Source organism: Quercus lobata, chromosome 5 (assembly GCF_001633185.2).
Source record: "Quercus lobata isolate SW786 chromosome 5, ValleyOak3.0 Primary Assembly, whole genome shotgun sequence".
Classification (NCBI taxonomy): Eukaryota; Viridiplantae; Streptophyta; class Magnoliopsida; order Fagales; family Fagaceae; genus Quercus; species Quercus lobata.
This window is the reverse complement of record NC_044908.1, coordinates 15,093,635-15,120,156: the sequence shown is the minus strand read 5'-3', so window position 1 is coordinate 15,120,156 and position 26,522 is coordinate 15,093,635. Positions and strand designations below refer to the sequence as shown.

Here is a 26,522-nt window from a genome sequence, read left to right as displayed (position 1 = left end):
AAGAAGGAAGTATTCCTATCACCATCAGTGATCCGCAAATTTCGCGAGCGCTGGTGCCACATTGTATTTTTAGCATCTAACCATCGGTTCAAAGACGCTCGTACCTCTTGGATTTCAGTATTGTTGCTAATAGGATGATGCTCAAGGACTTGAAGCTTCTGGTTCAGCTTTGCAATCATATTCCCTACGTGACCAAAATCATGTTTATTCCAAGTAGTAAGTCGGTCATGACAGCTAGCATGACAGTTGGTGATTGGATCACCATCCAGCTTGTAGAGACCTTCGTGCCATGCTTTTTGGACGATATCGGCACATCATGGATCTTGAAGCCACATGGCTTTAAAACAGAAGAGAGGTCGGGATCGTGGTTGTCTAGGTCTGGAGGGCTGTATTCGGATGGTAAGCATGGAGTGGTCCGAAGATGACATTGAAACATGATGGACAATGGCATTGGGGAAGAGCGCCTTCCAAGTCATGTTAGCCAGGGCTTGGTCCAGCCTGATATGAATACGACCTTCAACAGGGTGGTTTCAGGACCATGTGAATGGAGAGCCAACATATCCAAGGTCAATGAAACAACAATGGTGAATGGCAGTGCGAAAACGATCCATTTGGCATGTTGGCCATAGGCAACCACCCGCTTTCTCAGACTGGCTTGTAATCTCATTGAAATCACCGATGCAAAACCAGGGAAGGTGATTTGTTTGACCGAGAGATTCAAGGAGAGTCCAAGTTTCCTCACGTTTGCTAGTTTCGGGATGCCCGTAAAAACTTGTCAACCTCCAACATATTCCTGTTGTTTCATAAAACATATAAGCATCAATAAACCAACGTGAAAATTTTTTGACATGTACCTTTATACCCGGTTTCCACAGAAGAGCTAAGCCTCCACTTTGACCCTCATTAGAGACCACAAGACCCTGATTGTAGTCCCGGTTTTGTTTCTTGGCATTCAACTGATCCGTGGAAAGTTTTGTCTCCATTAAGAAGACCCAGATGGGAGCTTCTTTTTTCCATGCTCTCTTAAGAGCGTTAACTGTTCGGAGGTTCCCAAGCCCCCGAAAATTCCAACTTAATACACTCATTGGACCCAGCGATGCTACCAGGCAGCCACCACCGATCCTAAATTGTCTATCTCAAAATTTTTCAAAGTATGTGGATCATCTTCAAGTTTCTGCTTCTTGTCAATGGACGTTGCATGTGCATGGGACTGTTCCATGGGCTTGCGTTTTGGTCTAGCCAAGGGTGAGTTATTATTTGGGTTCATGACTTTGTCCTCAGGTTTGATTTTTGATCCAATAGGTGGAGGCCCAAGTCTTTTCAATGTACCTTGGGCTGGGTCCAACTTCTTTTTTGGCCCATGAAAGGGCACATGCATATTATCTTGCACGTGCATGATTGGAGTATCAAAAAGCTGGCTGTCACAAGACTAGATTGTTAATGGGATTTTGTGCGCATGGTCAGGGGAAGAAATCATGGGGTGGTCCATACATGGGGCAGTTTCCTTTTGTGGTGGGGCTGACTTAGATGAGAAAGGATAGATATTTAAGGCGCTATCAATTTCCGAGATATGGGTGTTAAAAAGATCTGTGTCAGCCAAGATTTCCGTATTTGTTGGGATAGTGTGCGTGATTTGCTGCGGAAAAGTAGGTGGGTCTGTATCGGGGTGGGCTGTGGTGTGTTTTGGAATATCGGGTTCGGTCTCGGATGTGGGTGGTGCAGGTATTGGGACAGTAGGAGTTATCGGAGTAGTGGGTTTTGTTGCTGCTGCAATTCCATCAATGGTAGGTGATGGCATGGGATGAGGGGGTCGTGGTGGTCCACTGGGGTGTTTGGGTTGTGGAGTAGGTTTATCGGTGGCCATTTTGGGCTGTTGAAGATTGTTGATGGGAGCACGTAACCACGCACCGTATTGTTGCTCCTCAGTGCGCAAAGTTCTACCGCTGTCAGACCATAGAGTACAGTCCTTCTCGTCGTGATTGAGGAGTCTGCACACATTAATGATTTTTTTTTTAAACCCATATCATGGGTTGGAGAGTTGGAGTAAGATAACTCCAAACTAGTTTGAAGCCAAACTTTTATATTAGTAATACTATAAGCTAATGTGGTTTTAAAGATAATTTCAAGGCTAATGTGTGTGTGTATAGTGTTCTTTATGAATCATAATTCTTAATAGCAAAGAAGTATTGGTTTAGAATTTTGTTTTGTGGAGGAGGGTCATCCAAGATCGTTAATTTTTTACTTATCTCCTTCTATGTTATTTTATTTTCTTCTTTATATTTAAACACTCTTATTTCTTACAACTTTGCAAGTGTGTAAAATAGTTTTGATCGTTTGGGCTTGATTATTTAGGCCTAAAGGTGTTTTTTTTTTTTTCCCACTGAAATATTTGAGCCAAGTTATCAAGGTTTGGGATCTGAGAATTAACTAATATAGTAGTAGGTAATATCTTTCATTTCACACACCTTAATACCAACCAAAAAAAGCTAAATTATAATATGATGCTTGCCCAACATGTGCAGTAATGCTAAAATTTGGGGTATGAGAATTAACTAATATAGTCCTATAGAGAAGGATTGAGATCCAATGCAATTGGTTTATGCAATTGCAACATGTACTTAATCCCCTCTCTCTCACTATTTTTTTATTTTTTATTTTTATCAATCTTAATTTTTTACTTTTTATTTTTATTTTTTTATTAAATGGTTGAAATTTAAAATTGCTCTTTATAATTTTATATCTCAGCCACTCACACCAATTGCATCAGGTGCAATACCCTACCACTTAGGTATTGCACCTTATCTCAACCTTATCTCAATCCGATAGAGAACTAGGAAATATCATTCATTTCACACACATTTATACCAAAAGGCTGAATTATGATACAATGCCTGCCCATTATGGGCAATAACGCAAAAATCAGAAGCTTCGATAAGATGTACAAAATAGCCATGATATGAGAACCCACTAAGATGCTTGATGTGTCATATACGACCCAACTTCCTTTTCAATCTCACATTTTCCCCCACTTCTTTTAGGCCCTTTTAATCTTGCTGTTTGGTGCAAGCCCAATTATCTTGACCACACAAAATAGGCCTTTCATTTCGTATGTTAACTGAGGTGCAAGTGCAAACAAAGGCACCCAACTGAAAGAGAGTAGCTTCGGTGCTCTTGTTTAAGTGTAGAGATCAAAGAAAATGGTCTTTGGCTATATATGCAATAACTGGTCTAAAAAACTTTTCAATGGAATGCAGCTGGGAATAGCAAGGGAAAAGTGTGAAGTCTTAGCCAACTTTTAAAGCTACCTATTGGCCCAAATGGAGGTGAAGGACGTCTCAAGTTAGGCCACCATGGCACCAACTCATTTGTGTGAAGGAAAAGAATTATTAAAATCAAGTTTTTAATCAAATTACTGGATAGGATGGTTAACTTCAATTTAGGATGGTATTATTAAGTATTTGGTCTAATTTAGTGCATTGTGATAGTGACACGTGTTCATTTGTAACTACGTATTCACTTTTAATCATGTGTAATCATCACAACAGGTCAAATACATTATAGGCACGAAACCAAGCTTTGTCCTGCCACTAATAGGTCTAGTCAAGTAGTGGAATGTTGCCTCTCCCACCCCCTAAACCAATGCTAAGTTTAGGCAATTGCCTATGACCAAACTTGACTATTTAAACAATTTAAATGGGACCTAACATGGCTTGAGTAGTTTCTAGCATCTCCTCTTGCAAACAGAAATGATCAAAAAAAAAAAAATTTGGCTGCCTAGTGAATACTAATATCATGTGTATTTTTTTAATAAACAAAGGGGATAAAGAGGGCGAGTGATGCTGATAATCTTATTACCTCCAGGATCCGAACTTGGATTGTATTTTACACTACCATCCTTTCAAATATGTAACCAAAAATTGTTATGTTATGTTACGACTTGCTAAAATCAAAGTTGATCAAATGGAGACTTGGACCACAAACCCAGCCAATTGTTCAAGTAGACAGGTTTGGCTATCAGGGGAAAGATTCATAAGAATGAAATTAAAATCCTGAAAATTAGCGACGTAGAAGTTAGAACCATTTGATACTCTTTTATTTAATTATTTTTAATATATAGGCCATTTGATACTATATTATTCATAGGATTTTTTTTTCAAGTGTAAAATGTGTAATGTGGAATGAAGTAGAAAGAGTCTATTTTGTGGTTAAGATTTTATTACATTGACCTAGTATAAACAGTTAAATTATTTAAATTTTTAAATGATATCATTGATATGACACTAGATATCCTTTTAAATTTGTAATATCTTATTTAAAACATGAAATTGACTCTTTTTGTAAATTTATCTTTTAACTTTTAAATAGCTTTGTCCCATATAGGAAGTTCAACAAACTTTTGATAGGAAGATTTGAAATAGATTTGTCCCATATAATAAGATTTGAACCTTTTACATCCGGCCGCTCTAATCAAACATGAATATATGAAATGAACCCTTGTTCATAAATTTGTCCTATATGAAAACATTGAAAAGTTTACAAAACTTTTGATAAGTTTAATAGAAAGGACGAGATTTTATTAGATTTTTGGCGGAAAACACATTTTGGTCCCTACATTTTCGCACGATTCCTACTTTGGTCCCTAAATTTTATTTTTACCGCTTTTAGTCCCTGTTTAGAAAAACGCCTTCTGTTTTAGTCCTTTCCGTCAGTGCCGTTAGGACACTGACCTATGTGGCAAACGGAATTATTAAAATAATAAAAAAAAAATTTATTTTGTCATTAAAAAATGCCAAGTCAGCATTTAAATTTTAAAAAATAATTTATTAAATTTAACTAAATAAAAAAATAAAAAACAGATGTGTTTGCAATCGCTTCTCTCCCACTGAAATCATCTCCTGCAATGTCATCTCCTTCTACGCCCGAGCCCGCTCCCCGACCGCCTCCTGCACCGTCTGCTTCATCTTCGGTAGATGACGCAAAAACAATTTTTTCAAAGGAATGACTGTCACGGCATGTGTGTCTCTATAATCGTGCCCTTGAATTTCAAACACTTCTTGTAGTGAACCACAATTATATACTTGTAAAGTCTCTAGACTTTGGAATCTTGTCAACATATTAGGTTCAAAGATGTTCACAAGATTTTCACAGTATTGAACAAGTAGAGATTGAAGCTTGAAAAAGGAATCTTCAGCTAATTGATCGTGCCATATGATTTTCAAGTTCTCCATGTGCGTGATATACAATTTTTCCAAACTAGGGAATGCAACCTGCAAGTCCATCCCATGTGTGTTAATAACATAACTAATCATAGTAACTCACAAAATAGAAAATAAGATATACACGAAGTAAAACAGGGGATTACAAAAATAGAACTACCTCTTCATTAAAGAGAGGTTTCACAGAGAATTCATTTTAAGTAATTAGGAAGCAGTTAGTTTCTCAAAAGACTGGATTAGTTAACAGTTTCTCATTTTTTTTAATCCAAAAAAAAAAAAAAAAAGTTTCTCATTTTTGATTGCTCTGATTACTACATAAAAAAACAGAGCCTCTCATTGTAACATATACTCACATTTTCTTCTTCAATGAAGATCACAGCAATTCTATTTAAAGAGTCAGCATTTTTGAAAACAGACTGTTAAATCTCTCAATTCGCTCCTGAATGGTCTCTGTGACTGTGGAGAATTTCGCAAACTGAGAGAAATGTTTCTGGGTTTTCATAAATATGGAACCCCAGATGCTTGTACGTATAATATATTGATTAAGGCTCGTTGTAGGAGTGGGAGGTTGGAGGATGCGTGGTACGTGTTCGATGAAATGCAGAGGAGAGGTGTTTGTCCCAGTGTGGTGACTTTCGGGACTTTGATTCATTAGCTTTGTTTGAACTTTAGGTTGGAAGAAGCTTTTAAGTTGAAAAATGATATGATGAGAGTTTATGGTGTTATGCCTAATGCGTTTGTTTATACCTCATTGATTAAAGGGGTTTGTGGGATTGGTGAATTGAGTTTGGCTTTTAAGCTTAAGGAGGAGATGGTGAGAAACAAGTTGAAATTGAACTCAACAGTGTATTCTACTTTGATTAGCGTGCTTTTTGAGGTTGGGAGGAAAGAAGAGGTTTTGGGGCTTTTGGAGGAAATGAAAGGCTTTGGGTGCATGCCTGATACGGTGACTTATAATGCGATGATTAGTGGGTTTTGTAAGGAGAGGAATTCTGAAGCAGCATTTAGAATTTTGGATGAGATGGTAGAGAAGGGTTTTGTAAGGGGCGATTGCAAACACATCTGTTTTTTATTTAGTTAAATTTAATAAATTTTTTTTTTTAAAATTTAAATGCTGACTTGGCATTTTTTAATGACAAAATAAAATTTTTTATTATTATTTTAATAATTCCGTTTGCCACGTAGGTCAATGCCCTAACGACACTGACGGAAAGGACTAAAACAGAAGGCGTTTTTCTAAACAGGGACTAAAAGCGGTAAAAATAAAATTTAAGGACCAAAGTAGGAATCGTGCGAAAATATAGGGACCAAAATGTGTTTTTCGCCTAGATTTTTCTTATAGGATCAAATTTGAGACATGAACTCATGAATATGGCGTGTTTTAGTGTGACACACTTGGACGTGTGGCATGTTTACCCTGTGATTATTGTCTATACTCATTTTCCTTGATGGAGTGTTTCCACGAGAAATGTCACATAAAGAAGAATATGGCTTGTGTCTAGTGCTTTTTAGCACTGAGCACACTAAACTGTAGTCACGTATCCAAAACTAAATATGTGTCCGAATCGTATTGTATCCAGGGTAAAAAGGCACTAGAAACCTTCACCCCTATAGAGAAAACATCAACCACAAATACAAAGTTGAAAGTTTGTAAATAGTTTTAATAATTTGGATTTAAATTAAAAAGATGAAATGTGTACAATATTTTCACAACAAATTTTAAGTAGCAAGTTATTATTAACTATTATTGGTGGGTAAAAAAATAATTTAAGTAGTGGGTTCAAATTAGAACCAGTAACAACTTACCACATAAAATTTGTAGTATAAATATTATAGAACACTTTTTTTTTTTTGAGAATCAAGTAACACTTCTTTTAATTAAATGTGATGGGTAGATGGATATTTTTACCTTAATTTTAATAAGAGATCTTGGGCTTGATTATTTGGGCCTAAAGCTGGTCTTTTTTTTTTTTTTTTTTTTTTTTTTTTGAGAAGAAGGTAAGAAGAGCCAATGTATTAAGGTTTGGGATCTGAGAATTAACCAATATAGTCATAAAGAGAACTAGGTCATATCATTCATTTTAGGTGAAACTACACTATTGGTCTCTGAAGTTTATCCTGTGTGCGCAATTGGTTCCTCAAGTTTGAAGCGAGCACAATTAGTCCCTTTAAGTTTTAAAACTGAGTTGTATTGGTCCTTTTACTAACTGTTGTTAACGGTATTACTTACATGACTAACGGAACAATGACTTTGCATTTTTTTAAATGATGTGACATGTTTTAATTAAAAATTTTAAAAAAAAAGTTTTCCCGTGAGATGAAATTGAAAAATCATATTGACCGGATTAAAAACAAATCTAGATTAAAAATAGATCTTTGAGAAAGCTCCTTCGGTCTAGTCATCGATTGGGCCGCTTTTGGAACCGGCGTTGGTTTTCTTAGGCAATAGCATGTTGTGAATGTTGGGCAAAACGCCACCGTTTGTGATGGTCACAAACCCAAGAAGCTTACTCAGTTCCTCGTCGTTCCTCACCGCCAACTAGATATGACGTGGCACTATGCGTGTCTTCTTGTTGTCTCTTACTGCATTCCCAGCCAATTCCAAAACCTTAAAAAAATGAAAAATTCACCGCACAAGACTTCTTTTTAAAATCGATAACAAAGAAGTAAACTTTTACTTTTAAAAGAAACAAAAGTAACAGAATTTGTAACTGTCAAAAACTGTAAACTGACCTCGGTGGTGAGATACTCGAGGACGGCGGCGAGGTAGATGGGGGCGCCACCGTCGACGCGTTCGGCATACTTGCCAGTTTTGAGGAAATGGGCGATACTGCCGACGGGGAACTGGAGACTGGCCTTGCTGCTCTGAGATGTGCTCTTCTTGGCGGTGCTTGCGACGAGAGATTTGCCTCTTCCGGCCATTGAAGAAAGCGAGAGAGACAAAATGGACTTTTGGGAATCGAAGAAGGTTTGAGAGGGAACTGAATGTGTGTGTGAGTTTCTTTGAATAGTGTGGAATGTGAGAGAAGATGAGTTGGGGTGCTCTCAGATCCTTCTCTTCAATCTCATATCCTTTCTTCAATCTGATATTCCGGCCAGCCAAAATGATGCCGCCGGAGCAAATCCTTCGCCTACAATGCAGTGGCTATGCTTGATGATGGTGGATTGATTGTTGATAGGAATTTAAAATATTAGATTTGTTTTTAATCTAGTAAATATGATTTTTCAATTTCATGTGGAAACTATTTTTTATTTATTTTTTAATTAAAAACATGCCACATCATTTAAAAAAAATGTAAAGTCATTCTTCCGTTAGCCATGTAAGTAACACCGTTAACAACAGTTAGTAAAAAGACCAATACAACTTAGTTTTAAAACTTAAGGGACTAATTGTGCTCGCTTCAAACTTGAGGGACCAATTACGCACATAGGGTAAACTTTAGGGACTAATAATGTAGTTTCGCCTTCATTTTATATATGTTTATACCAACCCCTCCCACCCCAAAAATAAGAAGAAGCTAAACTATGATATGATGCTTGCCCATTATGTGCAATAATGCTAAAATTAGAAGCTTCGGTAAGGGTTAAGACTAAGATGTACAAAATGGCCATGATTTGAGAACCCACTAAAATGCTTGATGTGTAACGTACGACCCAACTTCCTTTTCAATCTCACATTTTCCACACTTCTTTTCGGCCCTTTTAATCTTGCTTTTTGTTTTGCACAGAGTTTGGTGCAAGCCCAATTATCTTGTTTTTGTCCACACAAGATAGGCCTTTCATTTCATATGTTAACTGAGGAGCATGTGCAAACAGGGCACCCACCGAAAGAGAATAGCATCGGTGCTCTTGTTTGAGTGTAGAGATAAAGAAAATGGTCTATGGCTATCCATTAGCTGGTTTAAAATACTTGTCAATGGAATATTGCAGCTGGGAATAGCAAAGGAAGAGTGTGACTGTGAAGTCTTAGCCACTTTTCAAGTTACCTATTGGCCCAAATAGAGGTGAATTTCGTCTAGTTCAAGTTAGGCCACCATGGAAACAACTCATTTGTGTGAAGGAAGAGAATTATTAAAAATCAAGCTTTTGATTAAACTGCCAAATAATATAGTAACTTCAATTAGAATGGTACCACTAAGGATTTGTTGTAGTCCAGCTCATTGTGATGATGATATGCATCTATTCACTTTTAGTTACGTATGATCATCATAATGGGTCCAGTACACACACTTGAGGCATTGAACTCAAACTTTATTCTACCACGTAATATGGGCAAGTCAAGTAGTGGCATGTTGCCTCTTCTACCCCTAAACCAATAATGCTAAGTTTTTGCAAATACCTATGACCAAACTAGACTATTTAAACAATTTAATTAAATGGGTCCTAACATGGCTTGGACAAATATAAGGCTACTAGTGCCTAGTTTTATTTTTATTTTTTTAGGAACGGGATATGAAAAGGTCGAGTAATAGTGATGATCTTATCAGCTCAAGGATCCGAACTTGGAACATATTTTACAGTCAGATCCTTTCATGATATAGGTAACCAAGAATGTTATGTTATGCTACAACTTGCTAAAATCAAAGTTGATCAAATAGAGACTTGGACCACCAATTACCCAGCCAATTGCTCAAGTAGATACGTTTGGCTATCAGGGGATAAATTCATAAGAAAGAAATTAAAATACTGAAAATTAGCGACAAAGAACCATCTGATTTGATTTGATTTTTTTTTTTTCTTTTTTCAGGCCATATGATAGTTCATTGAATTTTTTTCCAAGTGTAAATTGTTATATGGAAGGAGAAGTAGAAAGGGTCCATTTCAATCGCAATTAAGATTTTATTTCATGGATCTAATATATAGATTATCAAATTATTTAAAATTTTAAATGATATCATCGATATGACACTAGTTACCCTTTTAATTTTGGCATATCTAATTTAAAACAGGAAATAGACACTTTCTCTGTAAATTCGTCTTTTAACTTTTTAATAGATTTGGCCTGTATTCAAAGTTTACAAAAATTTTGATAGTTAACGTTTGAATTAGATTTGTCCCATATAATAATACCTAAACCTATAATATCCACTCTAATTAAACTTGGAAAAATGAAATAAACCTTGTTCATAAATTTGTTATATATGAAAAGTTTATTGAACTTTTGATTAGTTTAATAAATAATATAAGATTAGATTAGATTTGTCTTATAAGATTAGATTTGAACCTCTAACTTTCGCTTGATAATGTTTACTTTTTAATGTAGACAGAAATTTGAACTAAAATTCTTCATTTAACTCGAGAAACTCTACTAATAGAACATATATAAGATACTAAAACATGCAAACTTTACTAATTAGAACATATGACACTCAAAAAAAAAAGAACATATGACTATGACACTCACGAATAAGATGTGTGACACACTTTGACATGTGAAATGTGTAGCCGTGTGAGTGTGCTCATTGTTTTTGCTCATTTAATTTCCTCGACCGAACGTTTCCACTTTCCGCAAGAAATGTCCCATAAAGAGAACAGCAACCACAAATTAATACAAAGTTGAAAACGGTCCATATATGTCCCCGTGAACTTGAATGGGCCGTATATATCTAATGCAGTTGGGTGTCACGTAAAGCAACATGCATGAGCATGACACCACACTGTTAATCACTTAGATTCTCTTCTGATTTCCACGTATCCAAGAAAGCAACAACAAAAATAAAAGGAGTAATCCAAATTGCTTTTCTCATAGTATTGTTTAATTTATTTATTGAATATAAATGATTGATATTGAATATTATAAGATCCCACTTAATTCAGGCATTAGCACCTATTGGTGTCGTACCTGCCTGCATTAGTGCCTTATTGATTCTGATTTTTTTTTTTTTTTAAAAATTAAAAAAAATCGTTTTCTTTTGGGAAAATGGAGGATTAGGTTTAAGATTATTGTCCATCTCAATAATATCATGGGCACAAATCAAGAGGCCCATTTGGCAATTTGCGATATTGGATATTTGTATTTTATTGAATTAAAAAGCAGGTATTCCACTTTTCCAATAGACGATGCTAGACTAAATTAATCTTTTCTTTTATATATGTCGAAATAGATTGAGATCTTTTAGAGTTCTTAGGGTACTCTATCATGTTGAGTTCTTTTAATCTTAACTTTTCATTTGTAATAAAAGGTCTAGAATTTGCCATATCATTAATCCACTAACAAATCTACCAAAATAATGATTTTAAAAAATAACTGCTCATAAAATGATAGTTATTACCTTAAATGCGAATAGTGACTATGACATTGCAGCATTAAATGCAAAAGAAATTTGCTTATTTAGAAAATTGATTATTATGCACATAGGCCAAGAAGCATATATGTGTATATATATATATACATGATGTATGAATGGCAGAGACACTTGAGTTTTCATTCCAATTTTTTTAGTCTTCTATAAATTTTATTAAAATTAAGCATATACATGTTTTTTATTTCTTTCTTTTCAAGTACATGATTGGCACTTAGGATCATAAAATACGATTTTTCTGTGTCCCATTTCAGTCAAGCCTATGCTTTGAAATTAATAACCAAAACGATTTGTGGAACAAATTGAAAAATGAAGAGGGGAAGGAGAAGATGACTTCACGTTTTCTTAGAGACCTGATTTAGGTAAAAGAGGTAAGGGAATAATTATCATTTATGAGTAGTTATTTTTTAAACCATTATTTTAGGGGATTTGTTAGTGGATTAATGATTTGGAAAAATATGGACCTTTTATTATAAATGAATGGTTAAGATTAATAGAACTCTACATGGTAGAGTACCCTAGGAACTCTAGAGGATCTCAATCCATGTCGAAATAACAAAAATAACTTCTTCATTTCATTTTGGTGTCAAACCCTTAAATAATAATGAGAATACCTTATGTCCGGAGTTGGCAGAAAATGGCTTGTTTATGCCACCAATCAAGAGCTACCACATTAGATATTTAATGAGGAAGTAGTACACTCTATAATATAGGATTATAACCCAAACTCATCTAAAATTATCAAACACGTATTCAGAAGCAGACTTGGAGAATACCTTACCAATGCCTAACCAAGCCATCTCCTTCTCTCCTCTAACCATCGGAGCTCTACTCCGCCGTTGGAGCAGCCGTGGCATCGTTCTGAGCCGGCGCCGATGCACCCAACCTCAAGGCTTGAGCTGATTTTTGTTTATTGTTTGATTAGTTTTTTCTCTAAAATTTAGGTTTCAAAATTTTGATGGGTTTGGGTTATTTTTTGGATATCAATATGTTCATATTGGTGTGGGTTTTGTTGATTTATATGGATTTTGCTTTTTTCTTTTTGGTATTTTCCTGGGTTTTTATTTCCCCAAAGTTTTCTACAGAAATCTTGGATGTGTCCCTAGATTTGTTGTGTGAATGTAGGTTTGGAGTTACTTTAACAAGAGAGACATTAGTAATGATACTATCAATTAATTAAATAGTGGAAAGGTCCCTGGGCCCTGACTAAGATGGTAAAGGTGAGCACTGAGCAGTGGGGTCAGGGAAGATCTTAAAAAGCCACATTGCAAGTGAAATTTGTACCGATGTTATCTCTCTTCATTCTTCAATTCCAAACCTGCGTTTTTTTGCATGGTTTTGAGAAGAATGTTTTAGATGGGTTTGGGTTATAATCCTACGTTATAAAGTGTAATGCTTCCTCATTAAATTTCTGACATGGCAGCTCCTGATTGGTGGCGTAAACAAACAATTTCCTGCCGGCTCCGGACAGAAGGTATTCTCAATAATAATAATAATAATAAAAGAAATATTTTGTTAACAATATTTTTACAACAAATCTTAAGTAGCAGGTTATTATCACTGTAACGGGTGGATAAAAAAGTAATTTAAGTTATGAATTTAAATTAAAACCAATAAGTAGGTTTCAGTTAATTTAATTAGTAAAGTTTTTTATGGTTAAACAAGCGACTGGGGTTCGATTTCCTTCTACATTAAAAATCGATTCATGTCTTGGTCTGATGATAAAGATTATAATTATCAGAAACAGACACTATAAATTGAAACTCTATAAAAAAAATTTAAAACAAAAAAAAAAAACTGACAATAACTTATCATTTAAGATTTATTGAGAAAATGTTGTGAAGGTCCCACTTTTTTTAAATAATAAAAGAGAGTACTATTTTGATGATAAAAGGTGATGGTGTGTCGTTCTCTTAGGCAATCATAGGTCCCTTAAATTATTATTATTATTATTATTGGATACATTGGTCCCTTGCTTTTGTGACTACTGACCACAGCAACATGGTAAACCAGGATGGTCAAAGAACTCATGATGAGTGATGCATGAATCTAAGGATGACTTACCATTGGCAGCGCACAATAACGTTGCTTATTCTAGTATAATAATGTGTAATATTAAACAATATAACATGAATAACATAATCTAATAAACAGCATGGTATTGATAGGGACAATTATTTTTTTATTTGAAAGAAAACCTGTATATTATCAGTTCATCACTGCTCGTACTTCTGAATTTTAGTTCTGTGTCTATCGGCCAGTATTATATATACAGTCAGACTTTGAAATTTGAATGACCATGCTCATGCAAACCAATTTTGACTTGAACAACCCAATCCTAAAGCAATAGAAATTTCTATTTAATTAAAGCCTTTAGAGACATACAGTGATGCATGTGAACCTGAAGTCATGATCACAAGAGAGGATAAATAGGAGATAGAGTTTAGCCCAACCACTTCGACCCCAAAAAACAATTGAAATATATATAGTTAGACAGATTAAGCATGGCCATTAAGAAAAAGTTTGCTTTAATTAGTCACTTTCCGTGTTTTATGAACTTCTATTGTACACCTATCATTTTCTTTTGAGGGTAGTGTCCTGTTAAAATTAAATTATTAAATAAATAATTATTATTATAATTATAAAATAAGTAAATAATTTTAATAAAAAAATTACTTTGAATTCTAATTGTTTAGAATTTAGTCTTTATAATTGTTTATCTATTTTTATATTTTAAAATTCTCTTTGAGTTTTGTGTTAATTTCTTAATATGAGATATGAAATGAGTTTTTTTTTTTTTTTTTTTTTTTTTTTTTTTTTAAGTAAAATATATAGAAAGTGTTTGATCATTCCTATTTGGGCTATATTTTATTTATGTCCTAGCTAGTACAAACAATAATAAACAAAATAGTTCCTCAATACCTATTTTTTCCTAGTGATAGTCTAATTGAAAAAATCAACACACTCACAAATTAAATACAAGGGCAAATTTTAACTTACCAAGTGCCTTGAGGACGACGGTTACGGAGTTTGGGAGGGAGAGGAATGAGATCGGGAGAGGTGGAGGAGAGAGGAGGGTAGTTGAAGAAGCGAGAGAACTGAATCTCCCATTGCCACTGCTCAGACCTTTTTCTAATGGGGATCTCTACTTGTTCGCTCGGTATAGGGATCATTGCCATTGTTAGAGGGAGATCTTAACTCTCTACTTGTGGAAACTGTTTGGACTTCGAAATTTTGAATTTTGGGAATGGTTTACCGTTACAGGTGCGAGAGATATTTATAGAATATGTTAATTTACTGATTTAACCTCCCTCAAGTCATAGACTAGTTACTGGCTAATGGAGAGTGGCCTGGTCCAGCCCGTTTTATTTGGCCGAAATTTAAGTTGCCTACCTGTGATTTGAAATTTGACACTTTACCCATCTGAAGTTAACTTAGTTAAATTTTTATAACCCACTTCTGTTAAAAACATGACTAAATATGTAATTTTACTCCACTTTTATATCTCCCTCCTCCAAAAACACAAAAAAACATAAAAATACAAGATCAAATAAGATAAAAAATAATCCACTGAAACACTTGCATCATGAAATTTCAAATCATATGTAATCAACTAAAATTTCGGTCAAACTTTAGGTGGGTAAAGTGTCAAATTTTAAACCATAGGTAAACAACTTAAATTTCAACTAAATCACAGGTGAGTAAGTTGTAATTTGCCCTAAATACAACAACCAAAACCGAAAATCAAAATATATACAAAGTATTTCAAAATTTGAGAATATAAAAAAAATTCTAAAAATTTACATAAGAGAACCAAGAATTTAAATGGGCGTCCATTATTTTGTTTCTTTATAGTAAACTTACTTTAGCATAATAACCTATATGCAAATTTGAAAGCAGAGAACAATAAGTAAGATGAATTTATTAGATTAAAACATAAGAGTAAATTGCATTTTGAAAAAAAAAAAATGTGGGGTGTATTGTGTGGGATTTAATTTTTGGGATGACTTATTAGTTAAGAGAGATTGTATTGAAAAACCATGACTGAATATATCTTATTTTAAATTATTTTTAAATCTTATCCTTTAGTAAAAACATGGGTTATTTTATATATATAATTAATATACTAATTAGTGAGAGTAGCCACACAGACTTTTAGTTTGAAAGAATTTTTTTTTTTTAATATAAATTATTGTTAAATCTTATCCCTTAGTCAAAACATAGGATTTTTTTTTAATAAAATTAATTTACTAATTAGTAGGATTAGGCACTTGACGCAATTACAGCTTCTAAGCCTAACTTATATATATATATATATATATATATATATATATATATATATATATATACACACGCACACACATTACACACACTTATATTTAATTGGAATATAATTCGCTTTGTGCTTATTTTATGTTTTGTCAAGATTAAATTAAATTAATTAATGATAAAAAATTGATAACTTATAGGTTAGCGTATATATAGTTTATATATCATTCTTGATTTAAAAAAGGGAAAAAGAAAAATACCAAACATAAAATTAAATTAAATGAAACATAGAGTCAATTCGTCATTTTATCCTTTGTAAGTAGTAAGTGGTCACATCTGATCCATAACTATTGATAAATAACAATTTCATAAACAAAAAATACAAAAATTATATTTTCAGAGGTTTAGCTAATTTATCTGAATATTCCTGATTGAAGAGTTTTTGTTGCATAACAAAGAAACGTAAGCAGTAATGTGATAGGTAAATGTGATAGCGTGAACAGGAGGTTGGAATTGAATTTGAATTCCTTCTGTAATTTGCAAAGGAACAAACAAAAAACAATCTTGTGTAAGTGGTCACATTTTAACCACAGCTATTGATAAATAATAAATCCTAAACAAAATATAAATTACATTTTCAGAGGTCTAACTAATAGACTATTTGATTGAAGAGTTTTTGTTTGCATAACAAAGAAACGTAAGCAGTAATGTGATGGATAAAATGTGAAATCAAGAAGTGGAGGATGGAATTGGATTTGAATTCCTTCCAAAATTTGCAAAAAAACAAACAAAAAAAAGGAAAACAAAGAACAAAAATGAATTATAATCATACATTAATGATTTTAATTTGAACCCATTATTGATATTACTTTTTTACCCACAATTAAAAGCCAAAAACAATTTTTCACCTAAAATTTATTGTAAATATGTAAAAGTATGAAGTAGAAGTTTGAATTGAATTTAAATTCCTTCCATAATTTGCAAAAAAAAAAAAAAAAACCAGAAGAACAAAAATGAATTGTAATCATACATTAATATTTTAATTTGAATCTATTAACCGTCAAAAATAATTTATTTCTTAAAATTTGTTCTAAAAATATTATGGAGAATATAATATTTATTGAAAGATAAATGTGAAAGCATGAAGTTGGGGTTGGAATTGAGTTTGAATTCCTTCCAAAAATGAATCGTATATTAATTAATAGAAGTTATGTTACATGGCTGCTTGGCTGGTAATGAAAACGTGGAGTGTGACAAAACCAATCCTAGCAGCCACACACAAAAGGGAAACCGGACCATACCCAGAATATTCTCAATGCTGGTGTTAAGTGGGTTTCATAGGTGGCTGTAAAGTGAATTCAATTCCCTTCGAATATTCGCTTATTCCCGCTTGTTTCCCTCATCGATGCACCTAATTTTTTGCAAATAAATTCACACCCCTCTTCGCCATTTGATTCCCCAAAACCTGTTAAAGTCATCTAGATCGACGTGTAAAACATTATGTGCCACTGTTTTAATAGTGGGGTCTTGGAAATAGACATATTCTTAGAAGAAAAAAAAAAAAAAGAAACCATATGGACCTCTATGCCTATAGCCTCTCCAACTTACCAGAAACTCTAATAATATTCACGTAATATTCCTTTGGAATCCAAATCTACATGGTTTCACATTCGCACAGTTCTTTTTCACTATAAATACCCTCTTCCATAGGTTTCAGTTCTCACACAAACATTTGCATTTGGTACTAGGAAGAACCCAAACAGTTCTACAAGAGTGTTCCTGTTCTGGGTCATTGAGTTTTTTCTGCATTCCTTTTTAGCAAAACAATGGCAGGAATAGTTGTGGTTTTCGACTTTGACAAGACTCTCATCGATTGTGATAGTGACAATTGGGTTGTGGACGAGTTGGGTGCCACAGACTTGTTCAATCAGCTTCTTCCTACCATGCCATGGAACTCTCTTATGGTATGTCCTTCATTTCTTTTTTATTTTTACATGTTTTCTTTTAAGAATAATGATTAAATTCATAATTTTTATTTATGTTTGATTTGTGCGTCATCGTGCTTACGTAAATTAACGTTTTTTATTTTTGGTCAAGAGCCTTGTAGTCAGTGCTTTTCCTGATTTTTTTGAGGATTCGGGTTCAAATTTCTTTTCTAAAAAATGTTGATTTTGATGGACATGGATGTGACTTTGTTTTGAGGATTTTTTTTTTTTTTTTTTTTTTGGATGAGAAAAGAAAATTGATTTTCTCGTTTTGGTAAAAAAAAAATTACAGGATAGGATGATGAAGGAGCTCCATGCACAAGGAAAAACCATTGAGGATGTTGTAGAGATTCTTAAAAGGACACCTATACATCCCAGAATTGTCCCTGCCATTAAAGCAGCTCATGCTTTAGGGTACATATAAATATCTCCCTCTTTCTTTGCTCTTTTCCATATATTGTAAAGTTTTTCTTTTTAGCAAAGTGAAATAACATGGTGGCATGGAATTCATTTTCAGGTGTGAATTGAGGGTTGTAAGCGATGCAAACCTGTTTTTCATTGAGACCATTTTGAATCATCTTGGTTTGAGAGACTACTTTTCAGAGATCAACACAAACCCAGGCTTTGTGGATGAAGAAGGAAAGCTAAGGATCTTCCCCTACCATGATTTCCACTCATCTCCCCATGGTTGCAGTAACTGCCCTCTAAACATGTGCAAGGTATATTAACTTATTATTCCCTTTCATTCTTGATTGTTGCAAAAGTAAGTAGGATAATATATTTTTTTTATAGAGAATATGTAACTTTGGGGAAGTACAATTTTAATCTTTTGATTTAGGATTAAATAAGATTGTATTATATAATTTGTGACTAAAAGACCAATTTTTTGACCAAGATGAGAAAGTTGTTGAAATTAAACCATGTCATGCCGTCACGATTCTAAACTTCTCTAGAATAATCTAATATTATAATACATAATCGTATAGGGAGCCTCTAATTTTCTGAAAGTGTTATCATTGTTGATATCCACGTGGTTTGTGCTAGGGAAAAAGCTACTGCATAAATTCCTATAGTATTGGAACTGGTTTTAGTTTTCTTTTGTGACCCCACTAATAGTATTATGATGTAAAAATTTCTCTAGCCATTGACTGTGGTTGTCTATGTTTGTGAGTTATAAATTTATATTTTTCTGAATTTTGGCTAATTGGGTTTTATGTGACACTAGGGGCTAGTAATTGAAAGAATCCAAGCTGAGCCTGTGGAGGGTAAGAGAAAGTTCATCTATCTTGGGGATGGTAAAGGGGATTACTGCCCGAGCTTGAAACTTGGAGATGGAGACTATGTGATGCCAAGGAAGAATTACCCATTGTGGGATCTAATTTGTGAAAACAGGTTGTTTGTTAAGGCAGAAATCCATGAGTGGATAGATGGGAAAGACCTTGAGGAAATTCTGCTAGGCCTTATCAACAAAATCTCCATTGAAGAAAATGCTCAATTTATTTCCCCTGATTGCAAATTGCAGACCATTGCTGTTTCTGCTCATGAGGCCATGCCTCAAGCTCTCCGAGTTCAGCAATAGTAGCTATAGCTAGAAGTAGTTTGAATGTTGGCAAATGCCAAATCTTAAAAAGTATCTGACAAAAACTTTGACAGGAATGTTTTTTCTGTCTTGCATTAAAAAAAAAAAAAAAAAAAAAAAAGCTTGTAACTTTGTGATGTTCTCTTTTATGTAGATTCGACAAGTACTGTTAAATATACATAAATTCCAATTTGCATCAACTTGTGCACACATACATGTATGAGACATGTAGTAGCATCATGTTAATATGCATACAACTTGATGTTCCAAAAACATTGTATGAGACATATTGCAGCATCATGGTATCTTGGTACATTAAGAAAAGAAAGAAAAAAAAAACGACAAGTTGGGTAGAGCATATTTTGGGAAGGATCGCTAAAGATGGCACAAGGAATGTTGGAATCTGATGCCATTGCCCAGGAAGAACTTTCCAATTTGGGGTTTCATCTACAAAAGCCTTAAGCTTATAGAGGTCATGGACCTAATTGAAAGTTTACTTTTAGACCCTTAGAACAGCTTGCTTTCAATTTGAATCCAAATTAACTTGAGCCCAAATGATTGATTAATCCAAATTAAATAGCAAACTCAAAGAGCAACACTAAGGGATAAAAACTCTTAAATGGAATCCATATTGACTTACTAGACCTCCAGTTAAGCAATGTACATATACTTGAGCCTCCAGATCTTGTTGGCAACAGAATGCACAAATCGTCTCTTTCAGAGTCTCCAAACACCAGTCAAGTACGCAGACCACAAGTCCGATCTCTCCAACACTCCAAGGCCATTTGAAGATTTTTGAAGTCTTTATGGTTTTCCAGCAATCCAAATCACTCAAGGCTACGCTCAATGCTCTGGTGAAGTTCTCCTCGCAAAGATGGTCAATGGGAGAGGGTGAAGGTATGGGTCTGCAAGGAATTCTTTCAAATGGTACAACAGCCTCCTACCTTCATTCTCTATAAATTTGGGTTCTATTTTCGTTCAAAAAATGGTATAAAACCAACAGTTGGATGGTTGCACTCAAAATTGAAAATATGACAATTGAAATTTTCTTTGGGCAAGTTCGGTCAACCCAAGTACCCAACCCAACTGTCAGACGAGGGTCAAGCGAACTACACAATTCGGTTGACCAAACCCCTTCAGATCAACAATTTCGACTTTCATCTTTTTTTTTTTTTTTTTTCTTCTTGTAAACCCAACTACACTCAAATGAATCAAATACACGAAAAACTTTTTGCAATTACAACATAATCTTTGACACGGAATTTGCCTACACTTAAAATATATGATCCTAGCACTAATGGTTGTTAAATTGCTATCAAGACTTTACACCAGTTAATTTTCAGTAGATTGCAAGTTAGAGATGGTTCTAGGTGTGCTACTCATTATATCTTAAGACAACCTCAATCTATCAGATATTTGGTTAAAGTATTCGCTCTGCTGACAAAATTGCAATTTTCTTGTACCCTTGTTGCTGTGCATATATAGCTTGTACAAGCTAGTACCAAGGTTCTAGGTGTTAACCAAAGGTATCAAAAATAAAACATAGATATTGTCTTGCTTTAATTCGCATAATATTTCTTGATTCTCGCTGGTGTTTGCGGAAATAAATTGACTGTTTCAGACGCACTAAGGAAATACATAATTGGAGGGATCAGAATCAATCTTATCTTAGAATCTAAGTCACCTTCAACTGTTTATCAAAAAAAAAAAAAAAAAAAGCCACCTTCAAGAATAAATGGGGAAAAAGGTTGATGGGAATAATAGCAAGGGGATCGGAAAAGACAAAAAACAAAGGGGAAAAATGAAAAATCTAGAGTGATGGTAACCTTTTTTTTTTTAAGATTTTTTTTTTTTTTAGAATTTTAACCTATGCTGTTCGTTTTCAATGATAAATCTTTATCATCAAACTAAGACACCAATCGGTTTCTGGTGTAAGCGGAAATTGAACATCAAATCTTTTATTTAACCATTAAAAACTTTACTAGTTAAGTTAACTGGAACCCACGAGTGATGGTAACTAGGGTGGCAAATTTTACCCAAATCCATTAACTCACTCATTAATCACTTAATTTAGATAAGTCTTGACTCAACCCAATTAAAAATTTGGGTTAAATGGGTAAAGACCCATTAGGTAATATAATTTTGTTTTTGTAAAACATTTAGGTAATATAATTAAATGAGTCATAAATGAATAATGGATGTTTAGGTTTCCAACTCATCTATGTTCAAACTCAAAAGCTATCTAACCCGCCCAATTACCACCCCTAATAGTAACTACTCCCTGTATTACAAAAAGAAAAATGTGACTTGTATGCTTTCAATTCCATCCTCCAGTCACCTATCCATCACTTTGAAAGGAAAATTTTCAATTCTTTTTTATATTTAGCACTTTCCTTCAATAAAGCATATGGTTTCAGTTTCACCTCATTCTTCATAAGATTTGAGCCTTCAAAGTTCAAACCTCTAGGACTCCACTGTTAATTTGTCATCTTCTTTTCTTTTCCTTTAACATTATTGGACCTTTTTTTTCCCCCGTTGATGAGACTTGTTTATTGTTCCACTTTGTTGTATCTTTTGTACAAGAAAATGGGGATAAGGTACTTTATTAGACTGCATATATACATGTCGGAGGAAAGTAACTCCTCTATAGCTAACACCATTTTCTAATCCATTCCATGAATAGGCTTGGTTAGTGGTTCTTCTTGATCTGCAACTCACATTCCTTCATTGTGAGTGGTGAGTGGTGACTATGATCCCTCCTTCAAGTAATGCAATGCAAAAAAATTATGACAAATGCAATTCTTCACCTAATCTTCATCTTGAATGAAACATAAATTGAATGTGTGTAGCATTGCTCAAACATTTATTACCATAACTTTTTGGAGTGCTCTTATACAAAACACCTAACATTACCATGACCTTACCGAAAAAGGATTTAATGTCACAGATTTATATGTAAAAAAAATACTCACATGAATGGGTCTCACACTAACATAGAAAAAATCTTACCTTATGAAAGCTGCACTCCTTGAAAACACATAGAATTTAGAAATCAATCTATAGATTTTATATATACACCATTGCTATTTTAGCATAATGTGATTAATGCTAATAATAACGGCGTTAATAATAGACTTATGTAAACTTGATATCATAAATCTTTAAGTGAAATGTAGTGGAGTCAGCCATTTTCATTAATCTTTGATTTCTTTTGTTGCCTCTCGTTGACCTTGTTACATGATAGTCACGTGATCTCTCACTCACGAAAGTGCATTACAAATGTTACATGACAACAACAGTATACAGCTATTATTAGTACCCAGCAGTGTAAATCTCTGATTAAAAATGCTATCTAATATCTATTGCAGTTGGAACATTTTTTCACCTTTTGCTTTTGTTGCATCCTGTCTTAAAGTACTGTGGGCGTTGTTGGAGATGTACGTACGTGACAATTAACCTTTTAGTGCTAATAATCGAAACTTTTTGCACTTATATGGCCCAGAAATAACTCGCATGCGACACTTGTTGAATAATAGCAATATCTTCAGCCAAAAGACAAAAAATAATAATAATAGCAATATCAAAATTCAAAAGCAGAATCCACCAATATTTTGGTTTCTACTTTCTAGTATGTTTGGATTGACTAAATGGCATATTGGTAAGGGTGAGGCATAGGTTCAGTGCATGTAGTATTCCACTAGACCCATTAAGTTGGTGACATGTGTTTAAAAGTAAACACTTGTTATAATCTCAATAGATTCTATGCAACTAAACACTAGACCCATACTTCACCCTATTGGTAATCAGAACGCCTTGAAGGGAGAAAAGTTTGGGTTTCTATGTTAGAGATATATATTAGACATATTAGCCCAATGTAATAGGCTCAAGCCCATTCCTGCTTGTACTAGTAGTCTAGGGTTTAGTCACCTATATATACTCATGTTAGGGTTCATTGTAACACAGGAGGTTATTGTACTACACTCTCATACAATAAAGATGTAGCCCTTAAGGGATTCCTCCGTGGATGTAGGCCGTCAAGGCTGAACCACGTAACCCTTGTGTTCTCAGTATTCCTCCTCTATGCTTCCTCTTCCGCATTCACTCTAACATACACAACATGGTATAACACATCGCGTTGCTAATATTTAACATTCTAGTTGAAAACATCATCATACATGCGCATTGCCATTATTCAATGTGTTATTGAATACCATCCAATTTTGATGTACCAATATAGGAAGCCTGGTTCCAATTACATGCGCAATGGATTGTTGGAGAAAATGGGCTTTTGCCATTTCTTTTTAAAATATCCAACAAAATGCCCCATGTCTGAAACTAATTAGGAAAATGTCCATGTTTTGAAATTCGATTTTCTAAAAATCGAGTTTCAAATATATAACTCGATTTTTGGAACATCGAGTTATAGCGAACATGGATTTTTTTTTTTTTAGGAACTTGAGTTCCATGTAAAGTACTTGAGTTCATGGAACTCGAGTTCCACTTGAATTTTTTCAAGGAACTTTAGTTCCATGAACTCGAGTACTTCACATGGAACTTAAGTTCCAGGAAAAAAAAATTATTTTTTATTTTTCAGTTCGCTATAACTCGATTGTCCAAAAATCGAGTTTTAAATTGAAACTCGATTTTTAGAAAATCAAGTTTCAAAACAAGAGTATCTCCCTAAATAATTTCAGATATGGGGCATTTTGCTAGATATTTTTTTAAAAAGGGGCAAAAGCCCATTTTCACCTGGATCCTTTTATCTATACCTTGGGAATCTAATAATGATAGACTATATATAGAGACACAATATTTTTCATAATTTTGTTAGCTAATTTTTTAAGGTTGTAGGTTGTATTTGAAGCAACCTTGCTTTCATATAAACTTACACTTGATATCACTTTTATTGTCACATCAATAACTTTGGAAAAATTGTGTCACTAGACTTATTTGAAAAACGATGGCTTAATGAGTATAGTATTTTTTGTATCTAATATATGCAATCACTCTTTAACACTAGGATGAGTGCTAACTGTCCTATATGATAGATTGTGATTAGTTATCTGTCACTATCATATAAATCCACCATTTTTTCTCCATCACTCACAGAATCGTAAAATCATTTGCATCAGTTTGTCAAAAACTTTCCGTCTATTTTAGCATAAGAAGTTACTTTTCTATTTTACACAATCATTTTTCAAAAACACCCATATCAATCTATCTATTATACACATCATTTTAGTTAAATAATCAACTTTATTCATTTATTATTTTTATTATTACCACAGTTGCTTTGAGTTTGATGATTCATAGGGATTTGTATATGGGTTTCTGAGTTTGATATCTATATTTGAGGATTTGTAAATGGGTGTGATGATTTTGAGATCTATATTTGATGAATTTTATGATTTGTATGGATTTGATGAATTTGTTGATAAATTTGCAAAATTTTGCTGGGATTAAAGTTGAGATAGAGACGGAAGAGAATAAGAGGGAAGAGAGAATCTGATGGGTGATGGGAGAAGTGAGAGAAAAATAATAATAATAATAAATCCTTTTTTAGGAGACTTTTTGTTAAAAATAATTTATAAAAAACCTATTCGATTAGCTTTAAGTCTAACATTGATCATAGTGTAGTTTCTTATTTATTTATTTATGTATGCTAAAAATCCAGGAAATTTTCAAACTCTTACATAACCATAGTATTTTTAATAGCACAAAATGTCCAATTAAAAATGTACTACTTATTTTTTTTTAATAGAGTATTAACCTATGGTGTTCGCTTCTAATGATTGTGCTTTTTATTATTAGACCAAGACACCAATCAAATTTTGGATCTTAAAATGTACTACTTAAAAATAGTAAATATGATTATATAGTTCTTAAAATGTTATTTAAAATTGAAAAGAAAATACCTTAAATGGAACCTTCAAATGTTGGATCCATTTATTTATATTTTTGTCACATAAGTTTATGTGAGGTTTATGTGAGGTTCCTTCTCTTTCTTAGGTTATGCCCTAGACACATGTTACAGTTGGTTTGGACCTTTCAAAAAGAGGGACTCAAATTAGTACTACAAAATGGGCCATTGATCTTATTCTACCACCACTAGCCTGCACATAAACTGATAAACATCAAAGCTCAAAATACAAGTAACAACATATTATAATAAATGACACGATGGAGTTAATCAATAGTTTGCAAGAAAGCAAGTATGAAAGAACCATTTCGTATTTAGCTATCAACAACTTTGACCCTAACTCTTACATATTTGCAACCTATTTTTAAGTCATTCAAATCTATAAGGTTTGGGATCCCTTCCTGTTAGCACCCAAGAAATCCTAAAAAGAAGAGAAAGCCCAAATTCAGGAAGCCAATAGACACAGGCCTTCTTTCAGTTATGGGGTACTCACAACGAGGCCCGTACCAAAAGGAAAAAGGGAATGAAATAGAAAAAGAAGCCCAAATTGGAGAAGGGGGGAAATGTGGCCCGACCCAATGAATAGACAAGCCCAAAAGGGATCTTGCCCCTTAGGAAAAAAGAAGAGGCCGTAAAGAAAGGGAAAATGAAGAAATTAAAAAGCCTAAGGTCCCTGGGTATAACGAAAGAACAGGGATCCACGTTAGCATCGAGGACCTAAGGTTGGATGCTGAATTATCTGAGAAAGGAGGGAGACTGAGGGGCCTCGAAGAAGGAAGGAAGACTAAAAGCATGACAAGATCAGAGAACCTTTACAAGAAGCATTCATTCTGACGAAAGATCAACACCATTTCAAAAAAAAGACATGCCGCAACTGGTCACCATCGAAATGGAGGAACGTTCGAAATGTCCACCCCTCCAGGTTTGGAAAAAGACCCATCCTCGTTGACCTTGAAAGGGATCTGAAACGGTTGGGAAGAAAGCATCTTCTATAAAGGGAAGTTTATAAGAAGGGCTTTCAAGGGTTACTCCAAGGAAAAGAGAATGAGAAGGGAAGGAAATCTTGAGATACTCATTCCAAAATAAGATTGGAAGAGCCGAGGACCTGGGGAGAAAATGGTAAATTCATGCCCTTCAAGTTTCACTATAAAAGGAAGCCACCTTGAACGTGTGGAAGGCAAAGAAACAAGAAAGAGCAAAAGTGTGGATAGAAAAAAACTTGAGAATTTTTCCTGCGCTAAACCTAGGGTT

General features: G+C 33.9%; 2 protein-coding genes and 1 pseudogene across 2 annotated transcripts; 2 read left to right on the top strand and 1 right to left on the bottom strand.

Moving 5' to 3' along the window:
• Nucleotides 1–227: 227 nt before the first annotated feature.
• Nucleotides 228–6,297, top strand: LOC115990029 (putative pentatricopeptide repeat-containing protein At1g53330). The gene is made up of 4 exons (XM_031113890.1): nt 228–399; nt 1,624–1,784; nt 5,632–5,798; nt 5,889–6,297. The coding sequence occupies exons 1-4, from the start codon at nt 228–230 to the stop codon at nt 6,295–6,297; spliced, it is 909 nt and encodes a 302-aa protein (XP_030969750.1).
• Nucleotides 6,298–7,611: 1,314 nt separating this feature from the next.
• LOC115992724 lies at nt 7,612–8,159 on the bottom strand (annotated as a pseudogene).
• A 9,222-nt stretch (nt 8,160–17,381) lies between these two features.
• LOC115988722 (inorganic pyrophosphatase 1-like) lies at nt 17,382–19,543 on the top strand. The gene is made up of 4 exons (XM_031112335.1): nt 17,382–17,751; nt 18,065–18,186; nt 18,290–18,491; nt 18,998–19,543. The coding sequence occupies exons 1-4, from the start codon at nt 17,614–17,616 to the stop codon at nt 19,349–19,351; spliced, it is 816 nt and encodes a 271-aa protein (XP_030968195.1). The 5' UTR covers nt 17,382–17,613; the 3' UTR covers nt 19,352–19,543.
• The last annotated feature ends 6,979 nt before the right edge of the window (nt 19,544–26,522 follow it).

Bases quoted from the DNA above. Each gene is read 5' to 3' on its own strand.
- LOC115990029 (XM_031113890.1), top strand. From the start codon at position 228: ATGACAGCTAGCATGACAGTTGGTGATTGGATCACCATCCAGCTTGTA. The intron at 1,785-5,631 runs GTAGGTGATGGC...TTTTGAAAACAG, and splicing joins CTGCTGCAATTCCATCAATG to ACTGTTAAATCTCTCAATTC. The intron at 5,799-5,888 runs GTACGTGTTCGA...TTTGAACTTTAG, and splicing joins GGGAGGTTGGAGGATGCGTG to GTTGGAAGAAGCTTTTAAGT.
- LOC115988722 (XM_031112335.1), top strand. From the start codon at position 17,614: ATGGCAGGAATAGTTGTGGTTTTCGACTTTGACAAGACTCTCATCGAT. The intron at 17,752-18,064 runs GTATGTCCTTCA...AAAAAATTACAG, and splicing joins TGCCATGGAACTCTCTTATG to GATAGGATGATGAAGGAGCT. The intron at 18,492-18,997 runs GTATATTAACTT...ATGTGACACTAG, and splicing joins GCCCTCTAAACATGTGCAAG to GGGCTAGTAATTGAAAGAAT.